Here is a 20,517-nt window from a genome sequence, read left to right on the forward strand (position 1 = left end):
TATCCATATTTACCTTCAAATATGCATACCACGGAATTGTATGTACAAGATGCACTCCCGTCATCTGTTCGGAACTAGTAGCTGCACCTGAGCTTTCGCCACGTCGTAACCGAGTAAAAGAAAACAGCTACCAAAGAATGTTGAACTTTGCCAACCCCTTTCTCGGCTGTGGTTCCGGTTCGACCTCTTCGTAGGACAGATAGAACTGAAGCAGACCGACCAGCGGGATAGTATCCAAGGCGATAATGTGTGTTTTCCGCCAGAATTTGTAACCCAAATATAGACCTAGGACGATGGGGATGTTGATGTACGATGAGATAAAGGTTTCGGTATTCCAGTGGCCGCTGATGAATGTGCTGAAGCCACCAGTGATAAGCAAGAGGGTGAACAAGGTCAGAGACGCCCAGGTGAAGTAGGGCTGGAAGGGCGCGGCCCATGGAAGCTCTCTGTGTCGGTCGACTCCTTGCTTCTTGCAACCGTAGTAGAATCGGAGGTAGACGATGCAGACGATGAGCCAGTCCACCAAGGTTGCAACTGCTACAATATCACGCAGCCATTGAAAGACTACGGTTGCTGAGTGGGAGAGGGACATATATCCCAAGCACATGAAGATTCCTATGCAGCTGATAGCAACATAAGGGACAGAGAACCGGTTCAGCCGTTTGAATACTGCAGGAGCATGGCCATGGACCGCCATGCCATAGAGAATGCGGGACCCAAAAAGGATATAGGAATTGCCAGCGGACCAGGCGGATGTAATGATAATAGCGTTAATGACTGACGGTGCGACCTTGATCCCCGCCCGATGAGCCGCGATCACAAATGGGGACTGAGAAGCCGTGCCAGTCAGTTGAAGAAGAGTAGGATCATTCGACGAAACGACCAAACCCATCATGAATATTGACAGGACATAGAAGAGGATGATACGGTACAAGACGCGCCTGGTCGCCTGTGGTATTGATCGTCGCGGAGACCTGGTCTCAGCCGCTGGGATCGTGATATTCTGGATCCCCGAGTATGCAAATATTGCATTCTCTAGAGTGGTCCAGAAACCAAGAAACCGGCCAAGAGCACCTTTGATCCCAAGATACTGAACAAAAGGCCCTGGGTCTCTCCAATATCTGAAACCGATAGATTGGCCAGTCGGTCCTCCACCGCAAGTAATCACTAGCGCCATGATATTCACCCCAACGATTAGCAGGATTTTCAAGATAGCGAATAAAAGCTCAAGCTCTCCATAGATCCTGACAGACACCAGCGCAGTGATAAGCACTAGGAGGCTGAAGACGGTAATCCAGATTGCATTGTTAATGATGATCCAGAATTCAATCAGAACCGAGGCTGCCACTATCTCAGCAGGGAGAGTGACTGAGTATAAGTAGACTTGATTCCATCCATTGGCAAAAGCCATGGCTGGGTCGAAGAAGTATTCCGCATAACGCACGAGACCACCGCTGAGCGGTACTAAGGCACCCATCTCTCCCACCGACAGGACGACGCTCATAACACCAAGGCCAACAATAGAATAGGCAAGGAATGCACCCAGTGGGCCTGCCGTCACAAGTGCTTGGCCAGAGCTGAGGAATAAACCTGTGCCAATTGTGCCAGCAAGAGCGATCATCTGAAGGTGCCGTTGGTAAAGACCTTGCCTGACAGCCTGTACTTCTCCGAAGCCACGCCGGATGAACCCTATGTCGCCATCGGTTGCGCTAGAGCCGTCTCCTTCTGACAGTTGAATTCCTGATCCTGATTCCGTAGGCATGTTTGGGAATCGATGTCGACGAAGAGTGGCTATATACGGCCCAGAATAAGCCCCAGCCAGGAGCGGGAGGCGGGAAGAAAGAGAGACGTTGAGTTTCCCCGGCTCCAGTAAGTTCGGAGGCCAGATTAATGGGTCGTACTTGTGGATAAGCTTTGGGCTACCAGAAAGCTACCATGGGAGCCCGACGCTTAATAATAGACTCTTCGAGTAACTCATGACTGGATGACCACAGCGCCCTATAAATCGTGCGGTTTCAATCTCCTCTTACGTTCTATTTATATTCATTGATTCGTTACGCAGAGTTGCATAGGAAGTCCGCATTGTTGTTCTAGCCCGAAAGATAGGGCAGCACCCGTCTTTGAAGGAGTCAATAGGGGATTCTGGCTGCAGGCATCCGGGTCCGAGACGTAAACGCAGCTGCCGAGAATCGACGCTACCGCCGAATGGTCCCCAACTCATATGCAAGCTTTTAGAAGAGGTATCGGAAAGCCCATGTATAACGTCTCCAGAAGGCACGCAGCTGCACTGTAGGTCGTCCGAGGCGGACCTTGTTCTATCCTCCTCCAGCTCCCTATCGATGGAACGAAAACACTTTTCTGACAGACTTGGAACGCGTGTTACGCACCGATTTTCTTTTTTTATCATGCTCAATGAGTTGGGCAATCTCCGTTTTAGAAAGAAAATGTCTGCATTCAGCCGTGCAAAATTCTACCAGTCACTGACAGAAACAGTGGTCTGGTTTTAAACCAGCAGTGCTTTTATGGTGACAAAGAAACTTTCAAGTAATGGTCTTAAAACTTGCAATGACGTGGATAATGGCAAGTCCCTTAAATAAAAGAATTGAATGCCGACCATTGGCTGAATGACTTGGTTGATGCGTCAAGTCGTCTTTGGTACAGGAGCAACAACAAGAAAGCGCATCAATAACGATGTAGAGCTCGTTACAATTTCTCGCCCTCTTTTCTGTTTTCATTTTATTTTTACCTCCCCAGGAAAAGAGTGGAAACGTGACAATATTGCTGTCTGTCTGTTGGACAAAGGAAATGCTGTCCACCGTGCGAACTTGGCAGCCAAGAGACAGCAGGATAATTATGCAAGAGCAGCGATGGAGAAACTCGGACACCCATTCTTGATGTATGCGTCGGCCAACTGGCTTTCTCACATGGCGAGGTCCGAGAGTGGCATATCCATAACTTGGGACTCTTGGGCAAAGATGATAATTCACGGGCATAGTCTCACCCAGAATCCGTGGGGGAGGGGGGGGGGGGGGGCGCAAATCTTTCGACGCAAGTGGCCCTCTTATTCTAGAATGAAGCTACCAAGCTCGTCACTCTGCCCTTGTAGGGCGTAACACCATCAGCGGCGTGCTTTCCAACCAAACTAGAAGCCGAATGATGCAGAGATCGGCAAGTGAAGGCAACATCAAGGTGCTTAACATCCTTCTGGAGGGAGAAAAACCAGATGGAGGTCATGCTGGTCACACTTCACTACAGTCAGCTGCCGAAAGTGGCCACCTGGTGGTTGTTGAGAGGCTTTTGGCTGCGGGACTGATGTGAATGCCGCTGCCGCTGATGATGGTGGTCGCATTGCACTACAGACCACTGCCCAAGCTGGCCACCTGGTTGTCGGTGAGAGGCTCCTGGCTATCGGAGCCTATGTGAATGGCCCCGCTAGCCGTGCAACATTGCGAACCATTGCCCGTCGTTACCCAAATAGTAGGGACTAGGTCTTAGCCTGCTCAGCTGTGTGATCCGAAGCGAGAATTTTGCGCTCTTCGAAATGAACGAGGTGGGAAACGAAGCAAGTCCAAATTAGAAACGGCGATGTCCCACAACGGTGTGGAGACCATCGTAGTTTAGGTCGACTTCTCGTAGCATGGAGAGTCAAAGGAAGGCTTGGATCGACGTAATCTCGATGGGGCCCACCAACGTTGGTGACAAAACGCGCTGGCCCACTTCTGCAGGCGATCACCGCCGACGCAGAAGAAGGAGCAGGTGTCGTTGGGGTAGGGCAGCAGATGTGGGTGCGGGAGAATGTGAACCGGACGATCTTGCGCCAGGCAAGCGCCTGTCTGAGACCGTAGGTTTGGGCAATGACGCCGAACACCTGGCAGAAGAACACGCGACACGGCTTGAATTTCTAATACTCCCGCTTCCAGTCGCCTGCGGACCGGCGGGACTAGAGTGTGCTGTTTTGTTGAGTGGTGACAAACATGGGGAAGGATGGCTGGCTAACCAGGTTCAGATACAAGAATCAAGCCAACGTTGTGGATTCAACCCTTACGGAACCGAGCATATGGAGTAGCTATCCGGATTCTAGGCGGTTGGTTAGTAGATCTGTTGAGTTAGTTAACCTTAACGTTAGGTACCTAGCCAATAAGAGCTGTGGTACTCTAGCCGAGAATTGCATCCGTCTACGGTCCGAGCACTTCCAGTGCGAAACTCTTCGGCTGAAGTCAGTGGTCCGAGCCCCACAGGGGCGGGCTTGCCCACGCTCGTCCTTGCACGGCCCGAGAACCTGGACGCACTCGAGGGTCACATTACCACCATAATGTTGGCAGCAGGTTAGATGAGGTTCATGAGAATTTATCTGGATTTTCGTTGTCTTTCGAAGATCAATGCTCATTCATATTAACCAAGGACATCTTTTGTGACTGAGCTATTTCATGCTCTCTTTATCCTCCTTTGACCTTCGAGCTTGCCGCGACACAGTGAATGAAAGATAGATATGCGACACAACAACCTCAATGCTAAATTGGCAGACGCTATTTTCGGACTTTCGGAGAAGTCAACGGGTTCTAAGTTTCGCGTTCCCGATATATGGGCAGGGAAAACTGATAATACTCGGAGACGTTCCCCCGACGCTCTCTGGTCGTCCTCGGAAATGGCACGCGCCATCCATAGAGGTACGGATCCATCCAATATTGAAGTCCCCGCATGTATTGCTCTAGGGAAGTTTCATTGGAAATGAGAACAACCAGACCAACCCCGCCAGCTACGGGATGGGTCGAAATGGGTTTCACCACGTTCCTCTAACTGAGTTTCGTTCGGAACACTGCCAAGGACAAGGGGCCAGGCTAGGGTAACTGTACTAGGGAGGGCAAGTTCGGCGAGAGGGTCTGAGAATGGATTTCTATGAACATGCGGTGAAACGGATCTCGATCCATCCTGAGCAGCTATGGTCTCCGTGGGATTGGTCGGTCGTCATTGACTTTCAACCTAGTCTGTCAGCTTCTCTCGTTGCCAACCGAGCGGTTCGTGTCAAGGCTTCCTTTTAAAACTATTAGACTTGGAGGTGAAATGAAGCGTGTCTATTGAGATATTCTAAGATATTCAGTCAATATCAGCCATAAAGTAACCCGATTTTTACGGCCTACATGCACGACGGAGACGAACGAGAGAAAGCAAAGACAAGTTGGAGCCTAACATGAATCCCAAATGAACATACTCGTAGAAATACCTAGACACATACCGATTCTGGGCGATCCGTGGGGTAAACGCCACTTATTGGTTTGATTCGCAGTCTCTTAATAGTCGCACACCGTAGAAACAGGGTATGATTAACATGGCAGTGGACCGGCACTAGTTCACTTCGGGGCTCTTCTGTGAGTCGGGCTTTCGGGTCAGGCGTTTACTCAACCGTGGCCCAGAACTGCAGCAAACATTACAGGCATGGCTTGTCTTTGTGCTATGCGCTGAACCCTATGCTGCGCCCAGCGGGGATCCATTCTTAAAGGCCCAGTAACTGCTGGGGTTGCGAGCTCTCATGGAAATGGAATACCATGGCTGTCGCCTTAGCACGAAGAATGAGAAAGCTCATCGTTGTGGTGGCTCTCTCTGTTGTCAGCTTTGCTGCCCTTCAGTTCAGCTACGCCGACGAATTTGGCTTTTCCGAACACTTGTCAGGGTCTATACAGATAGTGGATGAATGTTCTCCTAACGCGCTCGAACGTATTGATAACCCTCGTTCTGTGGTCGGTTCCACAATACCAAACATTGTCCATCAAATATGGAAAACCGCCGACGTCCAAGAATATTCCACTGAAATCACGGCGTCTCGCGAGTCATGGAGGGCTATGCTTGAGCCTTCGAACTACACAGTCAAGCTATGGACTGACGACGATATCCTTGAGCTCATCAAGGCAAATTATACTTGGCTGTTGCCGACGTATCACGGATATCCTCACGATATTCAGCGAGCCGACCTTGCGAGGCTACTCATCGTCCACACTGAGGGTGGCATCTATTCCGACTTGGACGTATACCCCCGCTCAGCCGAGCATATACAATGCCTCCAAACACTTGGTTTGCAGGCCATATTCTCCCGGACGGCAGGCACACTCGGTCTCAGTAATCATTTCTTTATGGCTAAGCCTGGCTCGCCATTCCTGCAGTGGGTGCTCTACGAGGCTAAGCGACGGAGTGGCAGGCTCGCGTCTCGGGGCATAATCCTGCCGTACCTGCAGGTCTTTTGGTCGACAGGACCGATCATGGTTACGGCTGCGTTTAGACAATACGCGTGGCTATACAGCACACTACAGCTCGATATAGGGCTGCTCGACGACGGATTGGGTGGCTTGGTGGTACGGCATGCCGCTGGGCGGTCCTGGCAAGGGGCGGACGGCCGGGCGCTAAATTATATTGAGGATCATGCCGGGATAGGGACAATGTTAAGAGCTGTTGTATATTTTTTTAGTGTGGTGGGACTTATCTATATGGGTACGAGGTGCAAGAGTAGATGCACAAGGCGCTAATGCGGATGAAAATTGTGCTAACCATCTGAACATTGGGCGGGATGAATGTCTCAGTCCTCGCACGACAAAATTGAACAAGCACATACATATGATTGAGAGACCCTATTTAGGATACGTAATAGCTCGACCATGGCCTACTGTAATCACCCGCCCAGATAAAATCCCCTCGAGACTACGAGATGTATATGGCAGAAAAAGCGAGGTTCGGTACAACGAGTGGTCTCGGTATTTTTGTGGGGAATTAATTCAGACAAGGAAAAGATCTCGTACTATCAATGTTCTCGTGATAGCAAGGCTCGTTATAGCGAGGTTTTACTGTATTCCTCTTGCATTTGACTGAAACATCAACGGACTGGAAGAGGGTTCACTCGATTTGGCACGTAATTGTAGCCAGCAGGAAGCAGTTGACCTCTGGCTAGTACCACCTCATCTCCACTGCTGGATCTAATGGCCGTAAGGTACGGCACGATCTGTCTGCCGTGACGCGTCGATTAGCACATAGAAAGGAACCCACTCTGGGGGTCAGTCGCTTGCGCCGGCAGAATGTATCCTTACAGGTACTACGAGCCTATTGCCTCCCTGTTCGTTGGCGCTCCCGGGGCACGGACCGAGGATGAGGCCCTGGATCACTCGTCAGGGCGGTAGCACTGATGGCTGACGTCGCTGTTCTGTTGATGTGTGGTGACCTCAGCTACAGCCTAATCGGCGGGGCGATCGTTTCAGCTCAGCACGGCAAATTCTTAGGCCTGCAGCTGTTCTGTGACTTCAGCTTGCTGGCCGGATCCATTGCCTTATTTTCCGCGCGGTATACCCTGGTTGGCTGTAAGCTAATCAAGGTGTAAATCATTGGAAGAACTTACTCTCATCTCACCGAGGGATATGCAAGTAGAGAAAGGTCGCAAGTAAATGGGCTGCTCGTTGATATACTAGTATGCAAGGTATTATGGTGTTATACTGGCTGGGCCAAAACTTAAGTCCACAAGGGCAGATGTAGTATCACTCAATTGATGCAACTAATCTGAGGACCGATTCGATTGCCGTCCCCGGCAGCACATTTACTATCATAATGGAAGATCCCTTCCTACAATGGTACCAAAGTCCCCCTCTCTTATCGCAAGGTGGGTGGGGAAATGGAACAGTCTCAGGCCTGTGTGGTGAGGCTCTCAATTTGCCCTATGTGATGGACAGATGTATCTACACGCACATAGGTGTTAGCTATAGCCGATACCTGCATATCGCTTCAGCGAGGGGTCAGTGTCTGAGTTCAACAACAACAACAGCTGTACCTTGCGGGAATGCTAGGTTGTCCACTCTCTTATCAGTCATGTGCTGTCCATAGACATGCCAAATGTTTGCCCGTCAATGGCGAACGCATCCCACTGCATAAACAAATTTGCTGAATTGTCCACATTCAAGCCGGGGATAGACGAGAAGGTAGCGTCTAAATCGGCAGTATCATGATTCTCCTCAGTAGTCGGCCCATCATTTTCGGAACGGCGATTAAGGTACCATTGATCTATTTCGGGCAGAGGGGCGTCGAAATTCAAAATCTGATCTACGAACTGGCTGGTAATCCGACGCCTCTCCTCTACACGCTGCAGTCGCTGGTGGTTGATTACCTCAGAAAGAGAGGTGAGGATCTCGTGGTATCGGTTGGCTTGTGGGCTGAGAACAGAAAGATACAGCAAAACCGATCGGGCTGCGTGGAACGCTTCATCAGTCTCAGTGGCTATGCCTTCTTCTGCAAAGAGCGCAAAGCCGAGCAATAAGCCAGACGCAAATATCCAGGCCCTAAAAACGCATCATCAGTCCGTACTCAAGAAAGCCGGATCTCAGAGAGCAAACGCACTTTAGATGGCACATGTTCTGAAGTAAATATCCTGTCTCCATCGCTGCCCGTGTCATTTTCACCATGTACGTCGCAGAAGCCACACACACTTGTGCAAGATGAACAGAGGTTCGAGTTCCATCCAGCTCTGGTGCCGCAACCGAAGATTTCTTTGTACAATTGCCGAGTTTCAGCATAATATTCGATGTAAGGAACGGCCGCGTTGCTAACACAACAGCAAAGTAGTACAAGCATGTCACCTGTACTGCCCCCAGGAGGTGTTCCCTATTCTGAAAGTTTGAGTTCGCTACGGAAATACTCGAAATGTGCCGCAGCTCGGCGGGTAGACTCTGGCTCCATCTACGAAGGTCGTGAAGGTATTTCTCGGTCAAGGTTGACGTATTACAGCGTCCTTTTCCTCGGGTGCGTTCAAAGCCATCAATGATACTGCAAAGCTCATAAGCCGGATTGACTGTATGACCCCCGAGCTGTGTCTGTAAGTCAGTAGTGTCATTTCGCCTGTCTTCAGGCCAAGGTGGGCATGAATGCTCGAGTCTCCCGAGGATAGAGTTGACGATGGTGTTCATCACGCAGAGACTTTTCCATGTTCTAAGCCTTGATTTGTCGTCAGTTGGTTATGCTTTATCAATAGCAGTTCATCATACCTGAAGTTGCGTTCCCCCCTTCCTAAGAACTCATAATGATCCTTATTGTGGAGCCCTAAAGTATTGGCAGCTTTCCACGCAATCCCTAAATACATGCAGGCGGCATTCCTATGGCACGCGCCCAGGAGGTAGAAGGCCATGAGTAGAAAATGCCTCACCATATTCATGCTAGGGTCGCACAGCAGTCCATTAAAAGCCACCTGCTGCCCTTGTGCGAAATACCTAGAAGCATAAGCCAAATCCGAAGGCAAAACACCTCGACACTGGCTCCCTATGGCAAGAACCAGGTGTGCTATTGCCAGTTCGCTGAGATGGTGTCTCTGAGTCTCCTCCAATCGCACGGAAGTCAGACCCAAGTATGCGTAAACCTCCTCCCTTGAAACGAGGTCCATAATCGCACTGGACTGCGAGAAATAATTAGCCGAAATAAACAATCAAGGCAAGCTGGGCTGCCTTCTTACTGCGTCAAAATAGGTTTCTATGAAACCGTTCCGTTGTTCTTCGTCTGGTTCTGGCAAGATTTCTGAACTGGCTGGGCTCGGATCAATTTCCAGCATAGAATCTTTAAACCCAGCCTCAGTGAAAGAAGAAGCGCCAGCATATCGCTTGACCACCTTGCGTACAAAATCCAAGTATGAAAGAGAAGATCTGCCTCCCGTGCACACTATGCAGCGTTCAGTAAGAATGATGATTTATTGAAAGCCTACACAAATACCTTTCTCCCCCTTGGAACTCAGCAACATTCGACTACGATCTGTAGGAATTATCGTCCTACTTGTGGGGTCTGGGATACAGGCTTGATGCTTTCCATTTTCATCCTGGCCATCAGCAGTATTGTTAAAGGTGCCGTCGTTAGGAAGGCTCTGCAACAAGGAGGGTCGGTGACACTGAAATCTGTCGTAAGTCGATGAATCCAGGTAGACGCAGGAATCGCTCATGTTGCGCCTTTTACATCCTTGACAAGGCTTCTGCGAATTACACCGGATTTTTGAGGCCCTGCAGGGAACGCACGCTTTTATTGCGCGTTTGCGGTCTTGCAACTTGACCTGAGGCCGGGGCATCCTGATGTGCTGTTGCAACAGGGCTTCGTCCAGTGCTGACTAGCTCCTTAGCATGGCAGAGACGTAGACAGACTCGCTAGAAAAAAAAAAGGGGGGGGAAGCAACAATGATGAGATGGTTTAATAATTAACTTCCCAAGCGCGTCACTTTTGTGCCGTAAGGCCCACAAAGGCTACTCCAAAGAGTAGTGTGAGATCGACGTGGATTGGATGAGAGAAAGGATAGGGTAAAAGTTACCTGCTGGTCATAACCGTGAACCACGGAGATACAAAGCCACACAGTTGCACCCACTCTGACCCATGTACTCATAGTAGATACGTCTGTTCCATTACGTGGGGGCAATTTAGAGTCCCGCCTTACAGGCCTGTGATTCTTCCAGTTTCCCCCGCCAGCTTGTGATAAGAGAGGAGCTTGATACCAGTCTGGGAGTCGATCTTCCATTGTATTGTAATAGACGGAATGTCAATAATAGTGGCTCTTGGTATTAGAGTTTTGGGAAACAAATACAAAGAGCGTACATCGTGGCACCGTTCTCCAGAAGAACATACACAACTTGAAAATGCATGGAAACTGCAAATTCTCACCTCCAACCACGGCCATCAACGAAATATATGCTCCGAACTTCTCTTCTACTAGATACACGTCTCTAGCCGATAACCTTGTACTTTACCATCTGCTGGTCACGTCCGGATCTCTCAATCGGCGAAGTCCCATTGATGGGGGTGGCAATGAGAACAATCTGACTGTATGGGGTCGTCCCATCACTGTTGTAGACGGGGGTCTGCACATTGCATGGTTTCAGAGGTTGGTTACAGTGATAAGTGTACATATCCTGGTACTGCTGGCATGCGGTCTGAGGGTTGGTACATTGATCAAACGTCCCTAGGGAGCGGCAGTTGATCATGCCGTGGGACAAGCAGGATCCAGTAATATTGAGATGAAACGTCCAGGTCTCAACGCTGCAATGGTGCTGAGCCGGGCAAGTCGCAGTATAGGAAACGGTCGTGGTCACAGTCGTACTAGTAGTGGAGGACTGTGAGTAACTTGCTGAGACCTCAGCGCCCCCAGTCACGCTATCACCGGAAACCGAGCCAGACAGCTTCGCGCCGATGGTCCAGCCTGAAGTCGTAGAGTCCATCGTTGAGGTTGAGTTTGTCACCGTCATGGTCGAAGGATCGTTGGTCAGGTTAATCGCGCTAGCATCCGTGTTTGATACATAGAAGGCAGTTGCATTTCCGGTTTCGATCCAACTGCGATCGAATTTTGCAGTACTAGTGCACTGTCCGAAGTACTGGATGCAAGTTCCTTCCCAGTACCACTCTGTATCATAGTATGGCGGATTCGAAGAATCAATTGAGAAGCCGGACTCGACCTGGGCCAAGATTTGGTTAACCTCGGCGGCAGTCTGTACTTCCTGACTGCGAGCGGCCACAGCGAGGAGGAATAAAGAAAGTAGAGCGCGAGGAGCCATTTTGGTATAGATTGGAAATGAATTTGCACTGGAAAGATTGGGAAAAGAAAGACTTGGAATGTGTTTTGCTTGGAGTCGGAAGTGTAAGCGCCTGGAGAATAAGTTGCAGACGTAGACTGGAAGTAGTGACGGCCTTATATACCCTGGCTACGATGATCCTTTTTGCACTCGGCGAGATATCCCTCATTGTCTATTGAGTTAGATATTTCCCACTCCCGCGTTCAAATAATATTATTAACCGTCATACACCGCATGGCCAAGGTCCAATGCCATCTTTCTTCCCTTCTTACGTACAGAAACCATGACGCGTACACGTGTGCGGATGGTTGGATGGAAAAATTGCAGCCTTCCTTGGGTTCCTCCTTCGCCTGCGCTCCTGCTAGGTAACTCATGGATGGCAATGATCTTTAGCGCCTCAGTAGATCCATTGTGGATATCTAAGACACCACCATTCATAATCCGTTGGGTTTTATTGGCATCCTGTTCACGTTATCTTACAGACAATCTAGTCCCTTCAAGACCCGGTACTTAACCCATAGGTACACAGCAGCACTGGGCCAACCATCGGCTCAACAGAAGACAAAAAATGATGGACCTAGAAACATGGTTCGTATAGTGGAGACGGCACAAGGTCCTACAAAGTAAGAATATCTCTCGCTAAGTAATCTAGATGTATATTTAAGGCTGCGGTTTCAAACGCCCTGGCGGCGGGGGCTTGACAATTTATTTTGGCAACCTTAGGCCGTTTCTAGTAAAAGACCATCCCCCCCCCCCAAGCCAGGTTCGTGGTGGTTTAATAGTTGCGGACTTAATTTATTATAGTTCTCGCGTTTTCGCCTTGGCCGTTCCGAATCCACGATTAATCCCCTTAGAAGGACCATACAGAATGAAAGAGCTCGATCAGATATATAGATAGCGCACAATCTGCTATAGAGTGCACGTGTAATGGAGTAAACATCTGATTATGAAAGAGCTATATTCGTTCTATTATCGGGTTGAAAGTATTGATCGATATGCCTAGCATATTAAACGTGAAATCACAAATAAATTAGATATTTTGGGCACTTCTTGTGCTACGATAGTATAAGTAATACTATGTCAGCCAAGACGCACCATCCTAAGGAAAGTGTCCTTAAATCCGATTATGTCATATAAAGTAGTTGTCTTCCAGGATAATCCGCCGTTTATGTTCTAGTATTAAAATGGCTGATTGTCTTGGCCGCTGAAAATGGCAGTCTTGACATCCTAACGCTATGACTGAAGTGTTCAGAGAATGCGCAAAAACGGTTGACACTGTCTCAGAGCAACTGACTGGTCATTTTCTGGTAGCTTTTAATGAGCTTATGCACTCCACCCCGGACAAACTTTCGATTATGTAAAAGTGTTCTTAGTAAAGATGCAGATGGGGCCGTGGCGTTTTGTCTTGCCTGAAGAAGTTAAGTGAAGGAGAACTATGTCTAACGTAAGTGCGTAGTGGGTTTCGAGATTGGTGTACTCTGTTCGTGCAGTGGAGTTCCGGAGATCTGTGACCCTGGCTTATATCCTATTTCATCAAAGTTCTGGAAACTTTATTTGCGGGGAACGCCGTCATTGGCAGGCACAGTCTAGATTCTATTCGGTAGTTGGATAGATAGGTTCTGCACTCATCAAAGCAGCTGGGAGGCGTTAAGACAGCTGACGCGTCACCCATACAGATCCTATTCCAACCCACTGTAGTAAACGGGCCGGTTCGGTGACTCGGTCCGGGGCATCATAGTATCGAGGTTTTAGTTCGAGTCCGGCGGACCGGTAGTGTCCCCGCTCGTATGTACTAAGGTATTCCTACACTTGACTACGGGATCATGCGTAGGCATCTATGTCGATCGTACTAGACTGCGAAACGGTTGGATGACCAACGAGATCATGTCACAGTGACCTCACGTGTGCTTGCCGTGCAGTAAAAAGCGCCAGGCCCCTTGATTTGCTCTACACGATGCCGCTTTTCCTTTTGGAACCACATCAGCCTAGAAATTTTGACCCAGTCATGACGATGTAGACGAAATTCCCAATGCATGATCTTTGTTAGTATTGCAAGGCCCCGAGAGGGAAGAGATCAACGACCATTCTACTGCTGGATAGTGATTAAGTTGAAGATATACGAGGAGTTATCGATTGGACAAAAGTTGGGAGGAGGCTCAATTTCGTTCGCACTTATGAGAATCCCTAGACGCATTGTTGAGGAAGCTGCGCGATGACTCAAAGAAATGAACTCGGCGCTCGCATCCTGTCGAGGAAGCCCATTGAAAGTGGGCTTAAGTTTGCTACTTCTCGGGGTATGCTTTGCGCTTGTAAGCGAACTATTTAGGTTTGGGAACGGGATAGGGAACATTGTGACCGTATCCAAATTGGTTGCCACTTCTGCTTCAGGTTAGACATTTAGTTATATAACATGGTTGTGTCAAGCTTAGGCGATCCACGGAAATAATGGCTCAGGAAACAAGAGGTTCAAAGTTTTAAGGGCGCGAGGCTCTCAATAGAATGTGGGGGCAGACGTTGGGTTTACACGATCTACCCCTGAGGAAGGCACTGACTGGAAGCGAATTGGACGAGTTTAGCCCTTGCCCTTAATTATGGGGCTATGAAAGTGGTAGTGCAGTAGTATCAGATTTACTTTCTGACAACACAACCGGCTATATCCTAGAAGTATCGGCTGTGGGTAAACTCCATTGAGTGCTAGTACACGCAGGGTGAGTTGTTCAGAGAACCCTGCCTCGTGTATACCCTCCTCTGGTCACAGCAATCGCTGTGTATTTTCTGAGGCACCCTTTCCCCCCTTTTTTCGGTAATTTTTTATTTTCTATTTTCTTCCTCCTATGTATTTTGCCCCCCCCCCCCTCTCAGGAGTCAGCTAACCTGCACAGCTTGCCTGCCGTCCAGTTCTGTTTTCAGTGCGTATGTGTTGCCTTCCTCTTTCTTCTGCCGCTCCTATACACTCTAATTTACGTAACCATAAATCCACGCATCAGTACAGAAAGAAAATGACGCATTGAGGATCCTGTAAGTTACTCGGACATTGGGGAAGAAGGTTAAGCCTAGTCAGCAAGAAGTATTAGACATTATGCGCAAGATTACTGTAACAAGGACAACGGGGCAGTTGAGGTTCGCATCCTATTGCTATATTAAGGGTGTAGAATGAGGTTTTGAAATTTCCCTGTCCTCTCTATTTCATTCTGGCTCCAGCCTTCTCAACCTATAGCATGACGGGTGTCGACTATGCAGTTGCCGTCCCCACCTTTACTGGAAGTGTCATGTCAACGATCGCATCTTCGCTGGTCCTTCTATCTTATGCCACTTCCTCTAGGAAACGGCACTTTCGTCATTGGCTTATTTTGAACTTGACCATCGCCGGTGGGAATTTCCTTATATTTTCGGCGCCAACAAAGCTAACTAGCAGGCCACTCGCATTCTTGACCAGACTTTATCAATGCACTGAATAACTCCATTTCAGGGCTGGCGGTCCTCAAAAAGGGCCACGACATGACGCCGGGCACGGGATGTATTTTAAATGCTTGGATCGGCCAGCTATCGGTGCAGGTAAAGGACCTTTACTTCGTCGGACTGAAGACCTTCTCAGCTATGAATCTAGGCAAGCGATTTCTCTGTGCTGGCTATTGCATTGGTTGCCTTCTGGATTATCAATCAACGGGCGATAGTTTCTGCGTCAGATGCGAGCGTGAAGAAGCTGTTGTACTGCTCACTTGTTTGGATTGTACCCGTGTGCACAAGTACGTGGGTGGACATGAACTTACACCCTTACTAATATCATTGCCAGGTACTATTGGATTTGGATTGAAATTGTATGGGCCCGTCAGTGGAAATTGGTGCTGGATCGAGCCGCAGCATCTCGGTCTGCGATATGCACTTGGCCATGGCTGGCGCATTGCCATCATCTTGACCACCGTGGGTGTCTATGCCTATGTCTTCGTTATGATCAAGCGACGTTTCGAGGGAATAGCATTCTTCCGCCATACAGCTACCAACTCGGGGCAAAGAACGGTAGAAGTGAGTAGGGGGCCGGTAGGGGTAAAGACAATTGAGCTGCAGACGACTGTGGTAGTCGAATCCGTCGCAGCCGAACATGCTGGCACACGAGCTATTGGTTGGTTTATCCGCTTACACGCTAAGTCGGCGCTCTGAGTATTCAGAACATCTAATCTGAGTTAGCCATTTCCGAGAGCATTACTGATTATGTGTACTTATCTTAGACTCGTCACCGTCGACAATTTCCGATAGACAGTCGGAGGGCCATTGCCATGCCGTTCTTTCCTCCCAGGCGGAAACTGCGACTGAAATCAATCCTTACACTGCTCCAAGAGCCATGCCTCATAGCTACTCCGAGATACGTCGAATAATGCTGCTCAATGGATATCCCATCATATACGTGATTCTCTGGATACCAGGCCTCCTCAATCGTCTTTTCGAGTCACTTGACTACAGCCCTCGATGGTTAAAGATCCTTCAGGCCGCCACACAGTATGTTGGGCTCGCAAACGCTCTTACATATTCATACAACGAAGGGGCGAAATGGAGATTTCATGCGTGGAGAGCCGGACTCCAGCGATTGTATGACTGATAGGTCGACAGCACTATCGGCTACTTGGCTTGAACAAGGTTTAGGCAAGCTGCGCAAGCCATGAATGTCAAGCACTACCAACCACAGTATAGTTGGGTAAATTCGAAGAAGGCAAAGAAAGACTTAGGAAAGGACATCTTTAGCTGTCTGGGCAAAAGTAGGCAACCGGATTAGAGAGTGTGTATGTTACATAGAGTTCTGGGTGGGTTCACTGAGGCGGGAATTAAATATGACTGTGGGAGTGCTGAGAGCGAATACGACGTGATCGGCGGCATGCCATGGGTCAAGACGACCCCCTTGAAGGATTTGGTGGCAGGCGCATAAGCGTCCGGAAGAATTTAAACATTTAGCGTCTGCCAAATGATCTTCAGTTCTTGGCACATTTTTACTTTTCTTTTGCGCACCGCGGCACCCGTGACTAGTTGCTATCAGACTATCAGACATCTTTAAAACTTAGTTATTTTTAATGATTTTTATAACTGTACAGCTCGCCGCCTCAGGCAACAACACCCGCCCCAAGCGAGGCGCCGACGGTCCACAACGCACTATATATATTTGAATCGCGCGGAGGATTCAGATCCTCAAGGGATTCGTTCTGTTCTATTTTACATAAAATCCTCCTAGTATTCTGAACACGATATATCTTCCCCGTACTACGTATCCTCAAGTCCGTTGGCCTACTAAGCTCCGACGGCGTAGCGTTAGCCTGACCACAGTACCCCGAAGGCGCCCTTACAATAACTCAACCAGTTTGTATTAAATTCTTTTAATATTAAAGATACAAAAGGGAATAAGCTAAAAAAACTATAATATTAAAAAAATATACAGAAAAATAAACTAAAAGGTCTATAATATTAAAAGAAATGGTAACAGTTTAGAAAAACTAACTGAGTTATAACTTATAAAGCTCTTTTTAAATTAATTATTATTTTCAATATTTATAAATTAGCTAATTTTGATAAAATTATTCTATATTAAAAAGTTGAGGAATCTATATTATTAAAAAAAATTTAATAATTTAGAAGAATTGGCTAAGTTACAAGTATTTGAAAATAGCTAGATCTTAAAGATAGTCTGATAGTAACTAGTCACAGCCTCACAGGTGCCGTGGTGCGCCAAAAAAAAAAGTAAGAATGGGCCAAGAACTGAAGATCATTTTGCAAACGCTAAATAGCACTGATAAAGTTGAACTCGTATCTTAAAGTTCTGCTAACCTTAGGTAAATTAGGTAACGGTTTCCTCAACATCTGGTGGATGCGGGCGAACACGCAGCGCAACTGCATTCGAATTGACGTCTACCTCTGCTCTTAAATCACATTCCCAGTAGTATTCCGGGATACCAGAGCACATTCTATTAGGTGGGTGGGAAACCTTCGGAGCAGGGTAGTTCAGAGGAAGAAGGACTGCTCGCACGCCGCATCACAACGCTTGACAGTTTTGTCCCCATAACAGCGTCAGTTCAATCTCTAGCAATCTGATTGTAATATGCGCTGTGATCTGAGTTGAAAATTCTCACGTTTGTCTTATGAAACTTCGATTCAAAACACATTAGTTTCTACTTGCCTGCTCGATAATTTACAAACCACACAAGATGAATCTATATTATCAGAATATGAGTGACCCTGAGAATGTATCCCGACTCCAGTACCCGGCCCCGTCACAGATCCGCTAGAAGATTGCACAGGCATTCATATACCTGGTCTTACTTTTTGAGATTCAATAATTTCTGCAGCAGTGTTTGTCTGCGGAACGCAGATGTTCCTTTAGATCTGTAACCCGGCCGTAAAGCCTGTCTCCATCCTCTCATACACCAGGGTAACCATTCAAGCCAACCTATTGATGGCACTAGCAATCCGATCAAAACCCTGGAACCCCATGTTCCCCGAAGGCTATCGATTACTGGCAGGTACTGCCATCGTTTCATCCGTCGTTGAATAGGTAAACTCTCTGTACTAACCAAGGCGGCTGGGGAAGCTTTGAGACAGCTGACGCGTGTTACCTATATGTACCTGGAAGGAAGTAGGACCTATTAGCTCAGGCCAAATAATTTCTCTATGAACTTAGAAGGAAACAAGGTTTTAGCAGGGTTAATTTAGCATATCACTACAATATCCGGTATACCTAACGTCTCCTACGTAAAGGGCCTCATGGTGGTTTCTCGGACGTCCATCCTGGACCCATATGGCGTTCTCTTCCGCGCTGGTCATCGTTACATTTATGCCAACTCTAATGCCTGGCTCCACTGTTCTCGAGGCATTATCATCCTTTGGTTTATTTTGACAGTAACTATCATTCCTTTCAGTGCAGGGCAGGTTTTTGCGTATATACCTCTCAGAGGATGCAGATGAAACGACAAATCTTTCTCTGATAGTGATTGATTATCAGAACCCTTTAATGGCTGAGTTAACTTGATCGCTACCGCCACCGTGGCCTACATGAATCAGATATCCGAGGAATCTTGGTGGAAGCCAAATTTTATTCATATTTCGCTGCCATTTTCTTTTTGTCTTTCTTTCTTTTTTTTTTTTTTTTTTTTTTTTTAGAAACTGAAAGATACCTTTCACCAAAGGATACCCAGATTCTATATTTTCAACGCATTATCTGACAAACGCCTCACACACACATTGTCCTCAGATAGAGATATCTCGAGCGTGCTTCTTGTCACTGAAAGGCCAGCGAGAGGACCTTCTCTTCCAGGCTTGGGAACCCCAATAAGCTTGACCGTTCCGTTCCACGTCACTCGCTACAGGTGTAGGTGTGATTCGAGAAGAACTCTCGTAGGGAACATATCCGGAACCCTGAAACACTGCAGCGGGGGTCGTCCAGGCTGGGGAGTAAGACAAGGCGCTAGAAGACGCTCCGGTGGGGGGACGAGTAGTCGTAGGTGTTGCGCCCCTACCCTCGTAGAGGGCTGGGCCTGGGATCACATAAGTGGCAAGGTTGTTGAAGATATCAACTAGGATGCCGGGATCGGTTGGTGTGTAGAACTGGGTGGCAGGAATACCTTTCGGTGTAGCAGTGCCACCGCCTGTCACCTTTAAGTTGATACATTGCGGGTAAGCTTGCGCACCATTGTCGCTCATTGCATTGTGCAAGGCAATGATCTCATGACGAAGGACATAATTGCCTGCTGCAATGTCGGAAGGGATATTGACTGTCCAGGTATTGTTGGCAGCCATGAGCTTATCGCTGGCCCATTTTCCGGGGGACTTGCTGTTGTCAAGAAGACCGGCCTCTTCAATTTTGAAAAACTCAAGTCTGGTCTTGTTCACAGAAGCGCAGCTCCCATTACAGTTCGCAAGATAGCTGATGACCTACTCTGTATTAGCGTTCTGATTGGATTCAAACAAGTTCCGTTGTAACATGATTCTGGACACATCATCGTCCGCTCCTGCTCTGGAAACTTACCGGACCACGGTGATCTTCAAACCATCTGCTCCAGTGGATCGTCACCTTCCCACCAGCAGCCACCTCGCCAGCAAGGACACCAGGCTTGGCATCCTGGTGGCAGATAATATTCGGCTGGTTGTAATCAAAGGTTTGAATATAGGCATCCTGAGTGTCCGCAGTTGACCAGGCAATGAGATCAGGGACGTTTTGTTCACGAGGGTATTGATCAACCAGGAATCCACCATAGGACTTGCCATCAATATCGATACGATCGATGTGTCCATGAGCTGCGGCCAGGCCAGCTGTGCCTAAGATGAGCCATGCAACCTTAGAGAGAGACATTGTTAAGTACAGAATGAACTTCAGTCAATGAAGTAAAACGAACGATTTGATAAGAAGAAGGAGAGAAGGAGAGAATGAGAAGTACAGGATGAGGAAGAGAAAGTTGATTCTTGAGGGGAAAAGAGAGAGACTTTATATGTGCCCAAGATAATGGGGTCCTTTGCGCGTAGGCAGTACAAGCGAAGCGTTAGCTTAACAGGTTTGCCTGCGATACCCGCACATTCGCTTCCAAATGCATATGAAACACCGACTGATGATCCATGCCATTTGAGATGTCTCAATGATTCTGCGCTTTTTGACACGTCAGGCGCCCGGGTTTTCGGTCTTCACTCAAGTTCCTTCTCATGTCTTCCACCAAACAGCATCTTGTTCTGTTCTCCTGACCGCTAGTAGCGTATCTGCGCGTTCGAATTCACCCTCATATTGATATATTTGTGGGATATCCACTATTGGATATGTTGGTACTCCAGCTCTTAACATTATGCCATCAGAACATGCAGTCGTCATGGCACTTCAGCAATGCTTTCAGCTCGGGCCTCTTGGAGAATCTCGTTAGCGATGTTGCAGTGGCTATGGTTTCAGGTCACCTCAAGCTCGACACCAACAGTCTATTTAGTAGAATGAATTCGATGA

At 48.0% G+C, this 20,517-nt stretch overlaps 7 protein-coding genes across 7 annotated transcripts; 2 read left to right on the forward strand and 5 right to left on the reverse strand.

Moving 5' to 3' along the window:
• Positions 1–127: 127 nt before the first annotated feature.
• On the reverse strand, positions 128–1,762 carry BDV38DRAFT_278582 (putative amino acid permease; the record flags this gene model as incomplete). The annotated part of the gene is made up of 1 exon (XM_032058768.1): positions 128–1,762. The coding sequence occupies one exon, from the start codon at positions 1,760–1,762 to the stop codon at positions 128–130; it is 1,635 nt and encodes a 544-aa protein (XP_031917862.1).
• Positions 1,763–2,316: 554 nt separating this feature from the next.
• On the reverse strand, positions 2,317–3,001 carry BDV38DRAFT_236488 (uncharacterized protein). Its single transcript, XM_032053465.1, has one exon. It carries the CDS (start codon positions 2,991–2,993, stop codon positions 2,541–2,543), a length of 453 nt encoding a protein of 150 aa, XP_031917863.1. The 5' UTR covers positions 2,994–3,001; the 3' UTR covers positions 2,317–2,540.
• A 2,566-nt stretch (positions 3,002–5,567) lies between these two features.
• On the forward strand, positions 5,568–6,515 carry BDV38DRAFT_268100 (glycosyltransferase family 32 protein; the record flags this gene model as incomplete). The annotated part of the gene is made up of 1 exon (XM_032056704.1): positions 5,568–6,515. The coding sequence occupies one exon, from the start codon at positions 5,568–5,570 to the stop codon at positions 6,513–6,515; it is 948 nt and encodes a 315-aa protein (XP_031917864.1).
• A 1,322-nt stretch (positions 6,516–7,837) lies between these two features.
• BDV38DRAFT_278584 (fungal specific transcription factor domain-containing protein) lies at positions 7,838–9,946 on the reverse strand (the record flags this gene model as incomplete). Its single annotated transcript, XM_032058769.1, has 5 exons — positions 7,838–8,306; positions 8,365–8,958; positions 9,009–9,412; positions 9,470–9,672; positions 9,724–9,946. The coding sequence occupies 5 exons, from the start codon at positions 9,944–9,946 to the stop codon at positions 7,838–7,840; spliced, it is 1,893 nt and encodes a 630-aa protein (XP_031917865.1).
• A 769-nt stretch (positions 9,947–10,715) lies between these two features.
• Positions 10,716–11,540, reverse strand: BDV38DRAFT_278585 (uncharacterized protein; the record flags this gene model as incomplete). The annotated part of the gene is made up of 1 exon (XM_032058770.1): positions 10,716–11,540. The coding sequence occupies one exon, from the start codon at positions 11,538–11,540 to the stop codon at positions 10,716–10,718; it is 825 nt and encodes a 274-aa protein (XP_031917866.1).
• Positions 11,541–14,659: 3,119 nt separating this feature from the next.
• Positions 14,660–15,025, forward strand: BDV38DRAFT_236492 (uncharacterized protein). Its single transcript, XM_032053466.1, has one exon. It carries the CDS (start codon positions 14,777–14,779, stop codon positions 15,014–15,016), a length of 240 nt encoding a protein of 79 aa, XP_031917867.1. The 5' UTR covers positions 14,660–14,776; the 3' UTR covers positions 15,017–15,025.
• A 3,757-nt stretch (positions 15,026–18,782) lies between these two features.
• On the reverse strand, positions 18,783–19,884 carry BDV38DRAFT_268101 (lytic polysaccharide monooxygenase auxiliary activity family 9 protein; the record flags this gene model as incomplete). The annotated part of the gene is made up of 2 exons (XM_032056705.1): positions 18,783–19,466; positions 19,561–19,884. The coding sequence occupies 2 exons, from the start codon at positions 19,882–19,884 to the stop codon at positions 18,783–18,785; spliced, it is 1,008 nt and encodes a 335-aa protein (XP_031917868.1).
• Between the last annotated feature and the right edge of the window lie 633 nt (positions 19,885–20,517).

This window comes from Aspergillus pseudotamarii (genome assembly GCF_009193445.1).
Source record: "Aspergillus pseudotamarii strain CBS 117625 unplaced genomic scaffold BDV38scaffold_6, whole genome shotgun sequence".
Taxonomy (NCBI): Eukaryota; Fungi; Ascomycota; class Eurotiomycetes; order Eurotiales; family Aspergillaceae; genus Aspergillus; species Aspergillus pseudotamarii.